Here is a 16164-nt window from a genome sequence, read left to right as displayed (position 1 = left end):
AATGTGTATACCTATTGTACGTCAAGAAATGGAATTAAATTATAAGACGTCATATCGAATTTGACACTAGTAATACTATAAAGTCAAATCATCTAGGGTTTGCTGCTGCCTGCAACAATTACACCTTGATTTTAAACAATATAACAGTACGTTTACATTTAAATGGGTTAACCCACTGGATTTGAATTAAAATTGTCATCTCCATTATTAGTTGTGTTCCAGTACTTTTTTAGTAGTAAAACTAGCAGAAGAGAGAACAGTTCGAAATGTCATTCCCATTTAGGTTTGCTCAAAAAATAAGGGAACGGAAAATTAGCAGAAATGCGATAAAATGTCAAAATTCAAAGTTCCAAAAGTAAACAGCCTAAACCGGACTGGTGAAACCTTACTGAAAAGGGCGCCAACATTTAAAAAATGAGTATTGAAGACGATAAGTTAAAATTAATAATTTATAATAATAATTACTAATCAGATTCCTCATTCAGCCAGTCCTCTTCACTGCTGGAATCATCCAAAAGTGAATACATCAGTTGCTCCATATTTTCTCTTTTTGTTTTTTGCACGACAAATATTAGTTTTTCCTTTAGTTTTCAAGTTGATCATTTTCTTTATTGAATGTATCAATACATTTTTCAACCTTGTTAGCCCTGCCAATTAAATGTCAAATTTACAATATGCACATTTCTGCTCGGCCAAATTTATGTAGCTTAAACAAGCAGAAATGTGCACCATTCAGCGCCATTTTTTTCTCGAGAGAGCTGCAAGTTTTGCTAGTTTTTGGAGTACGGGAACGCGTTGTAGCAGAATTATTGCTAATTAGTACTAATTTGCAGGTTCTGGAACACAACTATTTAAACTTCAAATAAATCCACTTAGAATAGGTTAACCCTACAAAAAGTTCTAAAGTAAACATGACATTAAATTCTGTTAAAAGCGTACGACTGTTTTTAGGTACGCCTGTTATATGCCAAAAGCCGACGCCGACGAAAAAATCTTTCGACGTCGTTGTCTGGAAAATATAAATTAAACTTTCTTAAATTCTTTTAATTCTTTGGATTCAAAACAATCATCAAACATGGAAACATTGAAAATTAATATTTAATAGCTCAGTTGTCCATTGAATTACAACGGCAACAATATGGCACCGGATTTGGGCGGCTGGATACATAGCTTTGCTGTGACGGATACTCAGACCCACAAGGCTGGCTTTACTCTTTATAAGATTACATCCATTGTAAGTATTGAATAATTAAAGAAAGACTCTAGATTTTTTCAATGCTTCCCTGTTTTGTTGCTCCAAGGTTTTCCCCCGAGCGGTGCCGCAGGCCTTAACAACTTTGGTGGTATGGCGACGTTTTCACGACATAAAAAAGCTACATCGTGAACTGAAGAGAAGGCATAAGAGTCTGGGCCTATCCGGTTATATGCCCGAACCTATAGATTGTTCATTTTTTAAGCGTTTCGATCAGGATGTTATACGAAAACGTAAAGCCTACATTGTATCGTTGTTGGATTTTGTGGCCCAGCATCCAGCCTTGTATAAGTCACACAGTTTTGCCCAGTTCTTTAGTAGCGAAGCAACGCCCTCGAATAAAATACAAAAACTTGTACAAAAGGCGGCACGTAGCTTGGTCGGAAGGAGTTTGGAAATTGAAACTGATACTGTGGACAGCGGTGTAAAATCAAATGAGGATATTATAATAGCAGAAATATTTCCAAACGACAAAGATGAATGTGAGAAGGCGGAGGATGTGGAGGGGGATGGAGATTCGATTGTTGATAATGGTAAAAGCTCTGACAATGATACCAGTCTCGATACAAGCCTAACAACAAAATGTAATTTACGTTTTTTGACCCCCATGGCTTCGGTTGAGAGCGAAGATAGCGACTATATTTACGAAGCAGCTCTTGAATTCAGTTCAGCCGTACAAGCCGAAGCGAATTTGGATTATAATGATGCATACACGCGTTATAAATCGGGCGTTGACATTCTACTAAAAGGTTGCAAAGATGATTTAAATGACGATCGCGTGTACATTGCTAGAGCTAAGATAAGCAAATACTTGGCCAGAGCCGAAGATATACATGAGAGATTTTTGAAAAATTCTCAAAGATCAATTGCTTCCATTGTCTCAACATCAAACTTCCAATTGGCATTGGATGTGTCATGCAATACAAATTCGGAAAGTTCGGGGTTTTATTTGGAACGGCCTTGGCATCACATGGCTAAATATAAAGTAAATGCCCTGTTGGGTAATAAGGTATTGCTGGTGTCGTGCATAACCGAGCCATTAAAACCGCAATATGTAATGAAAGGCATTGAAAAACCCTCCAGCAATTCGCCAACTCAAACAGTATTCCTTCCACAGCATATACCCTATATGGTCGATCTGTTGGCATTCTTTCAATCGGATCAGAAAATCTTTCTACTTCTCAAGCTGGCCTTGGGTGGTAAACTAATCGATTACGTACATTCCCAAAATCTGAGCAATGAGAAAACTCAGAAATTAAATGAAGAGGAAGAAAAATCTTCTGATGTTTGTAAAATCTCAAAGGATTCGCCAGAACTGGTGCCAGACCTGGTAGAGTCCTCTAAACAGTTAATTGAATCTGTATCAAATACAATAAACGAATCGGAATTTATACCCCGTCGAATGAATGGCATACTTCTGTATAGCATTCCACAACATTTCCTCAAGAAATGGTCCCAACAACTTCTGGTTGCCATTCACGCTTTGCACGAGAAAAGTGTCATTTTGTGGTAAGTTTTTAAACTTGTCTTTTTTTCGAATGAAATAATAATCGAGTGATGTTTGCCTATTGCCTTTCAGTGATCTGCATATGGACAATTTATTATTGGATGAAAATAGTCAATTACTTTTGTCATATTTTTATCAAAATGAAGGTCTCTCATCGGATAGTTTCATTCACAAAGCCCTTAATCCCAAGGCCTTGGATAATCACTTTGTGGCACCCGAACGCCCACTTACTTTGCGTTCAGATTGGTGGAGTTATGGTGTTATTTTGTATGAACTGTTTGTTGGTTTGGTAAGTACATAGGTAGTGGTATTTGAAAGAGGTTGATAATAGGATTGTGGTTTGACTGAGAAAACATGTGCCAACGACATGTGATCGCATTATGGATATATTGGTGGAGATGCGGCTGGAACTTGAAGACGATCGGATCCCCCCAAGATATGCTGAGAAGATGGAATATATCGGTCTACTCCTTCTGGTACCTTCCTCACAAAGGTTCAAAATGTTGAATATTCATGAAGCTCATAAAAGGCGAAATTAACATCCGATTTCATTCGGATTTGGTACATTTCAATATTTCCATCAATACAAGATCTGTTGTAAAGATGGTAGAGATCGAACCATTCCTTCTGGTACCTCCCCCACGAATGGTCAAAGTTTTGAATAACCGAACCGATCATAAAACCCGAAATAAGCATCCCGTCCTCTTCATATTTCGCATATCCCATTATTTCTACTAACACAAGATATGCTGAGAAGATAGAATATATCGATCCACCCCTTCTGGTATCTCCCCCACAAAGGGTCAAAATTTTGAATATTCATGGAGCTCATAAAACGCGAAATTAACATCCGATTTCATTCGGGCTTGGTACATCTCAATATTTTTATCCAATCAATATCTGTTAAAAAGATGGTGGAGATCGGATCAGTTCTTCTGGTACCTCCCCCACAAAGGGTCAAAGTTTTGAATAACCAAAACGATCTTAAAATTCAAAATAAGCATCCACTTCTCTTCATATTTCACATATTCCATTATTTCTACTAACACAAGATATGTTGAGAAAATGGGATATATCGGTTCACTTGTTCTGGTACCTCCCCCACAAGTGGTCAAAATTTTAAATATTTATGAAGCTCACAAAACACGAAATTTACATCCGATTCCGTTCAGACTTGGTATATCTCAATATTTTCATCAATATAAGATCTGTTATAAAGATGGTAGAGATCGAACCTTTACTTGGTCCTCCCCCACATCGGGTTCAAGATTTTGAAATACAAAACACTCAAGGAAAGCGAAATAACTCTCTCAAATTCTCTTCAAATTTCACATATCCAAATATTTTTGTTGACGCGAGATCTGTTGTGAAGACGATACATATCTGCCAACCCCTTCTGATACCTCAACCACAAAGGGTCACAATTTCCAATGCTTATATCCGACATAACTTGCGAAACAATTCGGCGATTCTTTACAACTTACTATATCCAAATATTTCTCTTAACCAGATAATATTCGCAGATAATATTTTAATTGTTGTTTTATCTTTCAGCCCTTCAAAGCTGCTCATCCGGGACAAATTGATTTGTACGGTTTTGTACAATATCCGGAAAATGTTGAAATACCCAAGGTTAAGCGTAACTTATTGGAAAGGTTACTGCAACAGGAACCGGAAGAGCGTCTCGACTATGAGCGTATCAAACAACATGAATACTTTGCCGATACCAATTGGGAGGAGATTAAACAACAAGGTTTTAATACCCGGTGAACGAATAACATTTGTTTTGTAAGAAAATTGTTTTTTTTATTTAAAAATTGTTGTTATTTTTTTGTTTTTGTATATTTTACGAAATGTTCCTTATTTTTGTTTTAGTTTTTTACAAAAGAAAAACAAACTATATATAATTATAAAAATAAAATTTTAAATTAAAAAAATATATATTTATTGACATTAGCCTAGAACTAAAAAAGGAAAGAAATAACATTAATTTAAATAAGACAGCAATTATTAATGGTTTTTAAAGTACACCTAATTGTAAGATTTTAAAGATACAAATTGAAAAAAAAAAATGAAACGAAACGACAACAGTGGGTGAACTTGGACCTCCATTGGTTTTTAATCTAATCTAATATAAATAAATATTTATTGTCACAAAGCACAACAGTGTTTCTTTTCTTCTGTTACAAGGTGCTTTTTTTTTATAGAAATTGTAATAATTATTTTGATATTAATATAATTGAATGATACTTTAAAATAATTGAAAAAAGGGAGGCACATTTGGAATGCATGTTTTTTTGGGTAATTTACAATTGATTTGTTTTTTTTTTATATATATACTACTTACTTATCTGCTATATATGGAACATGTTTGGTATTTAAAGTAATTGCTAATTTTAATTTTGTAAACTATTTTAAATTATTATCCTAAACTCTGATAAACCTCTTTTAGGCTTTGAAAAAAAAACATTAAAACTAAGATTTAAGGCACATTTGGAATGCATTTTTTTGGAATAGATTCTACAACTTAAATGGCAAACAATTACTTATGGCTAAACTTTGGACAAGACTTTGGATTTTGTTGTTGTTGTTTTTTCTTTAAATTCTCTTAGGTTTACTTAAAAAAATAGTCTTAACAACTAATTACAAAAATAGATAACAAAAGAAATGCTTGACACACAAATACATACAAACAAGGGGAAAAAAGACCAGAGCATGTTATTTCTTCCATACACCGAGAGGGGGTTTCATAAAAGCAGAATTGTGGGTTTTTGGGTAGAGAAAAGCATGGACATAAACTAAAATTTCGCCAAGTTCCAAAATACCTTGGAAGTTCCAACAAGTAAATAACTGCAGCTAAGTTCAGCCGGGCTAAACTTTTAATACCCCCACCATTCGGAAGGAACTGGAAAATTTAAAAAAAAAACCGTCGAAAAATACCGCTCACATGAATACCTTTATATGGGGGCTATACGACGACGTGGTGCTGGATAAGTAATTTCATCGGTCATACGCCGAATTTAAAATACGAAATTCGAAACAATTCCGGTGAATAATGTCGCTAATATCATCAAAATACCGAATAAAGGAATGTACCGGTGAATCGGAAGCTACAATAAGACGTGGACCTGCATAAACAATTTTCCGTCATAGCTTGTCGTACCCATTACGAACTTCAAATACGAAATTTGAGACAATTCTGGAGAATAATGTCGCAAAAATCCTGGAAATACCGAATATCTTGGGGTAGCGTTATATGGGTGCTATACGAAAACGTGGACCTGCACAGACAATTTTCTGTCAGAGGCTGTAGTATCTAATACGAACTTCAAATACCAAATTTGAAAAAAAATTCGGTGAATAATGTCGCTAATATCATCCGAATACCGAATAAAGCGAGATGCCGTTATATAGGAGCTATACGAAGACGTGGACCAGCATAGACAATTTTCCGTCAATGGTTGTAGCACCCATTACGAACTTCAAATACGAAATTTAACACAATTCTGGGGGAATAATGTCGTGAAAATCCTTCAAATACCGAATATCTTGGAGTAGCGTTATATGGGTGCTATGCTAAAACGTAGACCTATATAGACAATTCTCGGCCAGAACTACTCTACTCTGAGGGAACTGATTGTGTGGATTTTCAGACAATTCCATTGAAAAATGTGACTAAAATCATCAAAATACCGAATATCGGGAGAAATCGTCTCAGAATTTTAGGGTGATCAAGAATCAAGTTTGTTGGGTTTAAAATTATTATTTCGATGAGTTACAAACGGAATGACGAACTTAATATACCCTTCATACTATGTACGGTGGAGGGTATAAAAATACCTTGGAAGTTCTCGGAAAATACCTTCAATATAATGAATTGCCAATATAGTAGTACCTGATAGGGTCTATCAACAATTTGCCTGCCTTTCATAAGGGTCGGCAAAATGTTCGACATTTTAGTAATCTTTCCCTTTGTTCTTGCTGCTGCCGCTGCTGCTGTTGTCTACGTAAAAGCCAACGCTTTTGGACCTGCTGGGCTTGACGATTCTGCAAAATTGTGGCCGACGGATGTTTATGCTGGTGTGCAAGCATTTCTTTTAATGCAAAAAAGGGGGCAAAACATAGGTATGCGAAACGGCGCCATTCTGCTGCGACTGATGCTGATGGGCAGCGTTGGCTTCCTCGCTTTTTATTACGGTTTGCAGGCCACCACCATCATTGGCGTCATCGGCATTTGGCCCAGCTGATGTGCCCACATTTAAATGTGAAGCTTGTTGCGACGACTGCTGCTGCTGCTGCGGATCGTGTGATGTGATATGACATATGGTACCATTCTGCTGATCCAGACCATTACCGGATCCAACATTTAAATATTTCGTTTCATCACTGCCAAGATATTTAGAACCCCCACCGTTTTGTTGATGGACCAAATGTACGGTGGTGGTGGTGGTACCATCAGATAAATGGGTGGCTGTAGTCACATCTTCAGCCATCATTCCCGGCTGTGTCATGTAGCCCGTGGCATCATGATTATGTAGTTTTTGTACATCTTCCGGCTGAGTGGGACCAGCCAGAACCGAGCCACCACCTCCACCACCCATCTCCACCCTTGGCGGACTACCATATTCAAAATGACGCATTGGAAATATTTGCGATTCATGGACATAGGTACCATATTGACTGGTATAGGTGCCATAAGGACTTGCGGCCGGTGAAAGTAAACTAAATTGTGGGCTTAGCTCATAGGGTGGTTGATAACTTGTCCAGCTGTCCATGCTGCCGGGCGGCGTCACTGTCGTTGTCTGGGGAAATGTGGCGAACGGTGCCGCCAGCGTCGTATTCAGCGTCGATGTGGGCGGTGTACTGGTCTTAATGTAGCCCGTCTTACGTGGCGGCTCGTGTTTACGCCATTTGGCACGGCGATTTTGAAACCAAACCTGTACCCGTGATTCGCTTAAATTCAATTTAATAGCCAATTCTTCGCGAGCAAAAACATCGGGGTATGGGGCACGTTCAAATGCCCTTTCCAGTTCTTCTAATTGATAGGCGGTAAATGTAGTTCTGAAAACAAGAAGAAGAAGAGGGAAATTTAAATTTGTAGCCATAAAATAAAGTTAGAAAAATAGCATTTGGCAAAGGAGTAAGGGTGTAAGTACATAAGTAGCTTGAATTTATGCCAAGGCATATTTTGTGACATTTCATAAAGGTAGCGGCACTAAAATCCTGCCGTCGCTTCCCATTCACATTAATATGCCTAGCCATGACTTCAAGCTTTTTATGTACTTGCACTTTTACGTACTTGAGTAATGACTAGCCTACCCTAGAAATAAATGCGGGCTGGTGGCTCGAGTAACTGCACCAAAGAATAATCTCCCTATAATAGATATCTAACAACCTCGTGTGCAGGCTATCGTCAAAATTTCTTTATTTGCTCTGCCTTAATTTACAGGACTTTTGGGTTATAGAACTAAATTTTGTAATATTTTGTGCAAATATTATGTTCTCGTACACACCTAATGTTCAATGGAAAAGCACTACAAGGGCAGCACTAATACTCGCCCTTAAAGGCAATCCCCATATACGTCGTCCCTCCCTTTTTTCTATACTGGCAATGCCATATCATTGGTTTTGCCTTTGATCGATGTTCTCTTGCTCTCAGAGTAACACTGCCTTTACACGGTGACATTTTTTAACCATGCCATGCCATTTTCTTTGCATTTCTCTTTTTGCTTCTTCCGAATTTTTTATGATTTTGACATTTCATATCGTTTCTTTATTGTAATTTTTGATGCGTTTCTTTTATTGTGATGTGATGTTTTTAGTGATTGAATTATATGAAAATTAATTGGAAGTATTAAAAAGTAAAAAAAGAAAGTTAAAATAAAAGTTAATAATGCAATATTTAACACCTCAATAACTTTTTCCATCATTTCTTCTTTAGATTCACACATTTAATTTTAAATCACTTCTTTATAAATATCTGTTACAAACAATTAGCTCTATACGAAATACTGAATAAAATAAAATGTCAGAAAAAATGCCAAGCACTATTATCGCAAGCACTATTATGCCACCGTGTAAAGGCGCGAAGATTTACGCAGAAATTTTAAAAGAGAATTGATAAAAATGCCAGCTAAAAATTGCACCGTGTAAAGGCAGTGTAAGAAAGGAGAAACAAATGTTTTGACAAGAAGAAGAAGAATAATCTTCTTTTAGTTTTTGATTTTTTAATTGTTTTTTGCACTTGATCAAGAAGGTCGTAGAAATGGAGTTGTGCCCCAATATAATTTAAAGTGCTAAATAAAAGTGAAACCATTGTGTGTTTGATTTAAAGCCAATACCGAAGATAGACAAAACAACAACTTGCCCTTGGTGTGTTATCCCAGTGATAGCAGGCCGTGTCCGGAGAAAACTTGATGTGAGGATGCCTGTGAGGAACCCTTTCCCAAGTAAGAACACTTGTCCGGACCAGAAGCGCCGGTAACCAGTCGATCAGGCAAACTAACTCCGTGGTGATGAACTGTTGTGCGTTTGACTATTCCCGTCAACACCTAATGTATGATGTACACCTATCATTTTCTGTTCCAGAACCTGACAAAATCTATTTGTTTCGCAATTTTTTTTGATATCATAGAGGGAACATCGGTTATCGTAGTTAAAAACTTTTACATTCTTGCAGTTCTGGAACAATAATTGTATGAACAATAAGCCAGTATTTTTTAATATTTTCTATAAAGTCCCGTAAATAAGTACCAGTAAAGAGAGCAATTTTGACAGTTGGGTTACTGAGCATTTAAAAAATGTTTAATGGAAACATTTGTCCAGTAACCACAGCTGATTGAAAAACAGATACATTATGGCCGACGCAAAAATGCTTTAAAGCTTCAGGCAATTACCAAATCCGTTTCCGAACATTTGGAGTCGATCTAGCGATGTCCGTCCATCTGTCTGTTTGACTGGCTGGTGCGCACGATAACTCTCGAAGGGAGTATCCGATTTGGTCCAAACTTGATACAATGTAATATTATTGTCAAACTTAAATTGAGTTCGGAGATGGGCAATATCGATCCACTCCTTCTGATACCTCCCACACAAAAAGTCGAAATCGTCAAAAGAAATGTTTTACTGCACTGTGCAAATCATAATATTTGAATCAGTGCTAGGTCAGGTGAGAAAATGGACAATATCAGTCGACTCCATCAAGTACCTCCCCTCAAGGGTCAAAATTTTGAATAATTATAACTCTTACAAAATGTGATATAACAGTCCGATTGTCTTCAAATTACACACATGACAATATTTCGATTAACCCACGGTCTGGTGTGAAGATGGAATATATCGGTCCACTCTTTCTGGTCAAAATGTTGAATATTTGTGAAGCTCATAAAACGCGAAATTAACATCCTAATCCGTTTAGACTTGGCATATTTTAATATTTCCATCAAAACGAAATATGTTATAAAGATGGTATAGATCGGAGCATTCCTTCTGGTACCTCCCCCCCAAAGGGGTCACAGTTTTGAATAACAAAAGTGATCATAAAATCCGAAATAAGCTTCTGGTTCTCATCATATTTCACACATTTCATAATTTTTAATAATCTCAATATTTTACTAGTCTCAACACATGATCTGTTATAAAGATGGTAGAGATCGGACCATTCTTTCTGGTACATCCCATACAGGATCAATATTTAAATAATCGAACATTGAGTGAGGGTATAGATCTGTCGGCAAAACAGATTTATACTTTTTAACTTGTTTTATTTGAAAATTGACACGATCGAGTTCGTCCGAAAATTGTGCCATATTCGATTTAACAATATTCAACTATATAAAAGCCCTAAAAGCCAAAACGGCAAGGTAACCCCAAAATCCTTCACCCTTTATTTGTCCCAAAAAACGTTCTTTGACTTACCTCGTTTTCTTCTTTTTTATCCCATTGGGATCTCCTTTCTTTTTGTCATTCTTTTTGACAGCAGGTGGTGTATTACTATTGGCCATGGATGACGATGATGTTGAGCCATTATTTTGACTGGCGTCTGGATTTGGTGGGGAGCACATCTCATCATGTTTACCTTTATTAAGTTTCAGACCATTTGTTAAACCAGTTGGTGACTGCTGCTGTTGTTGTTGCTGCTGCTGTTGTGGGTTAAGACCACCATTGGTTTGTTGCGGTACTGGGCCAGTTAGCACATTATTAGGCGTTGCTGGTTGCATGGTCGTTTGCTGGAGGAGGCTCCCGTCGGTATTTGGATTGGCCCCCAATGAGGCGGACACAGCCGACGAGTTGCCGATTAAGCCATTAGCGGTTAATGGCGACATATTATGTTCATTGGCATTAATAATTTCATGGTGATTGTGATGGGGACTGCTGGTGGCATAGATGTGATGGGGGTGAGTTTGTTGATGATGAGGATGTTGTTGCTGCTGCTGCTGTTGATGTCCATGGGGATCATAATCCATTTTTCCATTGGCATTGTGAAGTTGGTGCTGTTGTTGATGGTGATGATGGACATAGTCCAACATGGCATTGGGGGAATGATGAATTTGTTGGTGCTGCTGCTGATGATGATGGGGATGGGTTTGATGGTGGGCCATTGACTTGTGCTGCTGATGAGCCAAACCATTTGGCGTATGATTACCGGGTTGTGTTGGTGGCGGCGTTGAGGAGTATTGCTGATGATGGTGGTCCAATTTGTGGGCCGACCCACCACCATTGGCGGTGGTCAAGTATTCATATTTCTGCGTGGGAGAATAACAACCCATTTTTGTGACATATTCCATTTTATTGTCGTAATCGGGAGTTGAAGATTTATAGGGATCCATTTTGGGTGAGGTTGAGGACAACAGCGTTTGACAGTCGGGCAAACGTTGGGAGCACATGTCGGCGGATCCGGGATGCTGCATAACAGTGGCTCCCGGTGGCAAACTTAACATTACCGAATGCATGCCATGGGCCACGGATGTTGGTGTCAGGGGTTTACCATCCAAAGGACTTAAGGGTCCCGAAAATTCACTAAATATTTGATCCTCAAAAGCCGTGTGCTCCATTGTTGAAATTTGTTTTTGATTTTAACTTGATTTTTTTCTAGGAACTTTGTTTATAGATATGTATGTATGTGTGTGTATTTTAATTGTTTGTTTATAGTTTTCTGTTAATTGCAATTATTACATTTACGCGTATTACTATTTTTTTTAATTGGAAAATTCGCACGACTATTTAAATGTCTGTTGTTGGCGGTGGCGGCGTAACTTAATCCATTTTGCTTAATCAAAGTGTGCGCGAAAATGTGAAATTAAATCAATTTCAATTAATCAAATTGATGATATTGGCGGGGCGGCACGGCACTTGTACAATTGTGATATGCCTCAGTTTGTCCGTCCGGCTGAGTGGCTAAACTAATTAATTACATTAAACGCAATTGCAACAACGTTTATATAGTGGTCACACGGATGATGATATTATCAAAAAATCTTTGCACTTTCAAAGGGATTTTTCTGTTTTTTATTATTATTCTTATTTTTACACTATGTACTTTTATTCTCAAAAGAAAACAACGACGACGGCACACCACACTCTACCGTTGTTCTTCTGCGTCGTATGGCCCTTAATTGAATCGCAAACGGGCGATGATTGTCTTTTTATACCCAATTTAGGTGAACAGCGTTTTCAATTACATTTCGACCAATCAGAATTCAGCAATGGCCGTTTCGCCCGCTAGGTCTGAATGTGTTGGCCCAACAACAACCACGAATCATAGCATTGGATTGGCTGTGTATGTGTGTGTGTGTGCTGTTGTTGCGCTGTACTGAGATTCAAGAGAGAAGAGTATAACCAAATACATTGTACAGTAAGCCAGAGTAAGAGAGAAGGAGAGCACTAAAACAAACATTGTTGTTGCTATTGCTTACAGCATAGGCCACTGTGAGTGGTGTGTGTGTGTGTGTGTTTTCCTTCCTCCATGTGTATTGTGATACGTTGTGTGTCAGTTTTATCGATGCTGGCTGCTGACTCTTTGCATTCGTTTGCAATGCAGAAAACCTACCGTTATTACATTTCCTGCATTTTTCACAAATGTTCCCAGGAACAGAAAGCCGTCAGCCAGCATAATTGAAGTAATATTATCCTGAGAGTTTAGATTTTTATTTGGCGGTAAAAAGTAAAAGTTATGGGAAAATCCTGGGAAATATTTACCAAAAGAGAGAGAGAGAGAAATTATTGATTGTGAATAATCGATTGACAATGAAATGTGCAACAAATGGACATATCGCAGGCAAATGAAATAATGCAAAACACATCAAGTACTCCATTTCGAAAACAAAATTTAACGCGTAAATTGTTAATACATTTTGTTATTTTAATATGAAAAGGAACAATTAAGTACTTTCGTATAATAGAGAAACAAGTACAAAAAGTCACATCCGACGGACCTAACAAAATATGATATAAATATTGCGACGTATCAGGTTTGGCCTATATTGACTGCTTCCTTCACTTCAACTGAGATATGTGATAATTTTTAGAAAATGTTAAAATGTGCGTGTGTTACCAGATATAGTCGAACGAATTATTCCATTTTCATATTTCATCTAATACAGATAAAAATATTGGTATGGGCAAATTTGCTGGAAAATCGAACATTTATGTCCATAAATTCAATATTCATCTCAGCTTTCTGGTAGAGAGAAATATTCAGATATAGCAAAGTTGTAAAGAATCGCTGACTTGTTTCGCAAGTTGTGACAGATATAAGTATTGAAAATTGTGACCCTTTGTGGATGGGGGTTCGCAGATATAAATCATATTCACATCGGATCAGATGTGTGAAATTTAAAGAGAGTTGGATGGTTATTTAGCTTTCCTTGAGCGTTTTGTTTTTCAAGATCTTCAACCCTATGTGGGGGAGGTACCAGAAGAAATGGTCCGATCTCTACCATCTTTATAACAAATCTTGTGTTGATGGAAATATTGAGATGAACCAAGTCTGAATGGATTCGGATGTTAATTTCGCGTTTTATGGGCGTCATGGTTACTCAAAATTTTGATCGTTTGTGGAAGAGGTACCACAAGAAGTGGACCGATGTATCCCTTCTTCTCAGCATAATATGTGTTAGTATAAAAAATAGGATGTGTGAAATATGAAGAGAACGGGATTCTTATTTCGTGGTTTATGATCTTTTTGGTTACTCAAAACTTTAACCCTTTGTGGAGAAGATACCAGAAAAAATGGTCCGATCTCTACCATCTTTATAACAGATCTTGTGTTGATGGAAATATTGAGATGTACCCAGTTTGAATGGATTCGAATATTAAATTCGCGTTTAATTATCTTCATGGATTCTCAAAATTTTGACCCTTTGTGGGGGAAATACCAGAAGGAGTGCGCCGATATATCTCATTTTCACACCAGACATTGGGTAAATAAAAATAATGTGAGGTGTGTAATTTGAAGAGAACCGGATGCTTATTTTGGATTTTATGATCGTTTTGGTTATTCAAAAATTTTACCCTTTGTGGGGGAGGTACCAGAAGGAGTGTACCGATATATTCCATCTTAGCACCAGATCTTAAATTTATAAAAATATTGGGATGTGTGTAATTTGAAGAGAACCGGATGCTTATTTTGGATTTTATCATCGTTTTGGTTATTCAAAACTTTGACCCTTTGTGGGGGAGGTACCAGAAGGAGTTTACCGATATATTCCATCTTAGCACCAGATCTTAAATTTATAAAAATATTGGGATGTGTGTAATTTGAAGACAATCGGACTCTTATATCACATTTTATAAGAGCTATAATTATTGCAAACTTTCACCGTTTATGGGGGAGGTACTTGATGAAGTGGACCGATATTGTCCTTTTTCGCACCTAACCTAGCTCTGATTCAAATATTAGGATTCGCAAATTTGGAGCAAAATCGCATTATCCGTTCTCTTTTTGTGCAGTAAGTTATTTTCATTGAAAATGTTGACATTTTGTGGGGGATGTACCAGAAGAAGTCGACCGATATTGCCCATTTCCGAACTCGATCTAAGTTTGACAATAATATTACGATATACCAAATTTGGATCAAATCGGATACTCCCTTCGAGAGTTATCAGCAAGACACCAGCCAGATGTCCTTAAACGGATTTGGTCCAAAGAGACCTAGGGTCTAAAAGCGATATTTCGATGAGGCACGTTTTGGTCGTATCAAATGATATATACCCTCTCTAGCCACATAGCCTTGTGAATCAAATTCATTGGGTCGTAACATGCCTTGCCCGGATAGTTGCAATGCTGCAATCCGCTTTTTTAAATTCCTATAAGAATTTTCGGCTGTCAGTTGTTCTCATGTGGGACACGTGTTGTTAAGTGCACCAACCCCCTTTGTTCTTCTTACACAATTTCAAGCATCGCTATTTCATAGCAACCACCCGAACACTGTGGGCCGTCACGCGAACAGACGGCATGACAAAAAAAACAAAAGTGTGCGACTTTGAACCTTTAAGGATATCTAGTTGGATTTGCCAGTGAGCACATGTGTGTGTGTGTGTATGTGTTTGGGTCATGAGGGGAGGGTGACTTTATTGAATGTTACGATCAGTGCCCTTAGCACGCGTGTGACCAAAAAGTATTTTTACGGGGCCATGATCGCGACCTTTAGCTGGTCGTCTCTGTTTTAATATGCTGGTATTTGTCCGAAAAAATGAATGTGAATATATTTGCGTGGGGAATATAAAGAAAATGCTTCACACAAATGATAAGGGCTATTTGAATAGGTATTTTTCTTCAAACCTTATAATTATGTTGAGATATGTGTGATTAATTTATTCTTTTGATTGCTGTTCCAACTTTTTTTTGAGGGTTTGATTTCAACACCGTGAGGATAATCGACAAGGATGGGTCAAAGGCAGAGTTGTAGGGCCATAGGTCATAGACCAATAAGCTCAGCTAACAATGTCTAAAGGTGAGAATATATAACACGCTTCGAAGAAGAACAAAGGAGCTTAGGGTCAAAATCGAACTAAGTCAACCTCCTAAAACTCATCTACGAAGAAGCCAGCCGATGACAGAAATCAGTCAAAAAAGAGTTTTTTTTGTGTTTTCAGTGTGAATTCAAGTACTTGGTGGAAAAGTTCCTTTATTACATAGTTCATTCCCAAACGACACAACGAGGTATACAGGGTGAAATTAAAAAACGGTATCCCATTTCATGAGAGTTACCATTATTAAAAATTTTGACCCTTTGATGCAGAGAACCGATATCGTATATTTTCATACATGACCTAGCACTGATGCAAATATTTGGAACAAAATTTGCAAAGTTGGTTGCAAAATCGGATTATACTTTCTTTTTCTGTGCAATAAAATATATATATTTTTTTTGAAAAATTCGACCTTTTTTGGTGGAGGTACCAG

At 37.4% G+C, this 16164-nt stretch overlaps 2 protein-coding genes across 2 annotated transcripts; one reads left to right on the top strand and one right to left on the bottom strand.

Moving 5' to 3' along the window:
• Positions 1-1015: 1015 nt before the first annotated feature.
• LOC101894914 (ribosomal protein S6 kinase delta-1) lies at positions 1016-4917 on the top strand. The gene is made up of 4 exons (XM_059118191.1): positions 1016-1234; positions 1302-2761; positions 2832-3048; positions 4314-4917. The coding sequence occupies exons 1-4, from the start codon at positions 1139-1141 to the stop codon at positions 4527-4529; spliced, it is 1989 nt and encodes a 662-aa protein (XP_058974174.1). The 5' UTR covers positions 1016-1138; the 3' UTR covers positions 4530-4917.
• LOC101897603 (retinal homeobox protein Rx) lies at positions 4681-12358 on the bottom strand. The gene is made up of 2 exons (XM_059118190.1): positions 10677-12358; positions 4681-7820 (listed from the first exon to the last, which is right to left on the bottom strand). Exons 1-2 carry the CDS (start codon positions 11810-11812, stop codon positions 6857-6859), a joined length of 2100 nt encoding a protein of 699 aa, XP_058974173.1. The 5' UTR covers positions 11813-12358; the 3' UTR covers positions 4681-6856.
• Between the last annotated feature and the right edge of the window lie 3806 nt (positions 12359-16164).

This window comes from Musca domestica, unplaced genomic scaffold (genome assembly GCF_030504385.1).
Source record: "Musca domestica strain aabys unplaced genomic scaffold, Musca_domestica.polishedcontigs.V.1.1 12, whole genome shotgun sequence".
Classification (NCBI taxonomy): domain Eukaryota; kingdom Metazoa; phylum Arthropoda; class Insecta; order Diptera; family Muscidae; genus Musca; species Musca domestica.
This window is presented reverse-complemented; position numbering and strand designations above follow the sequence as displayed.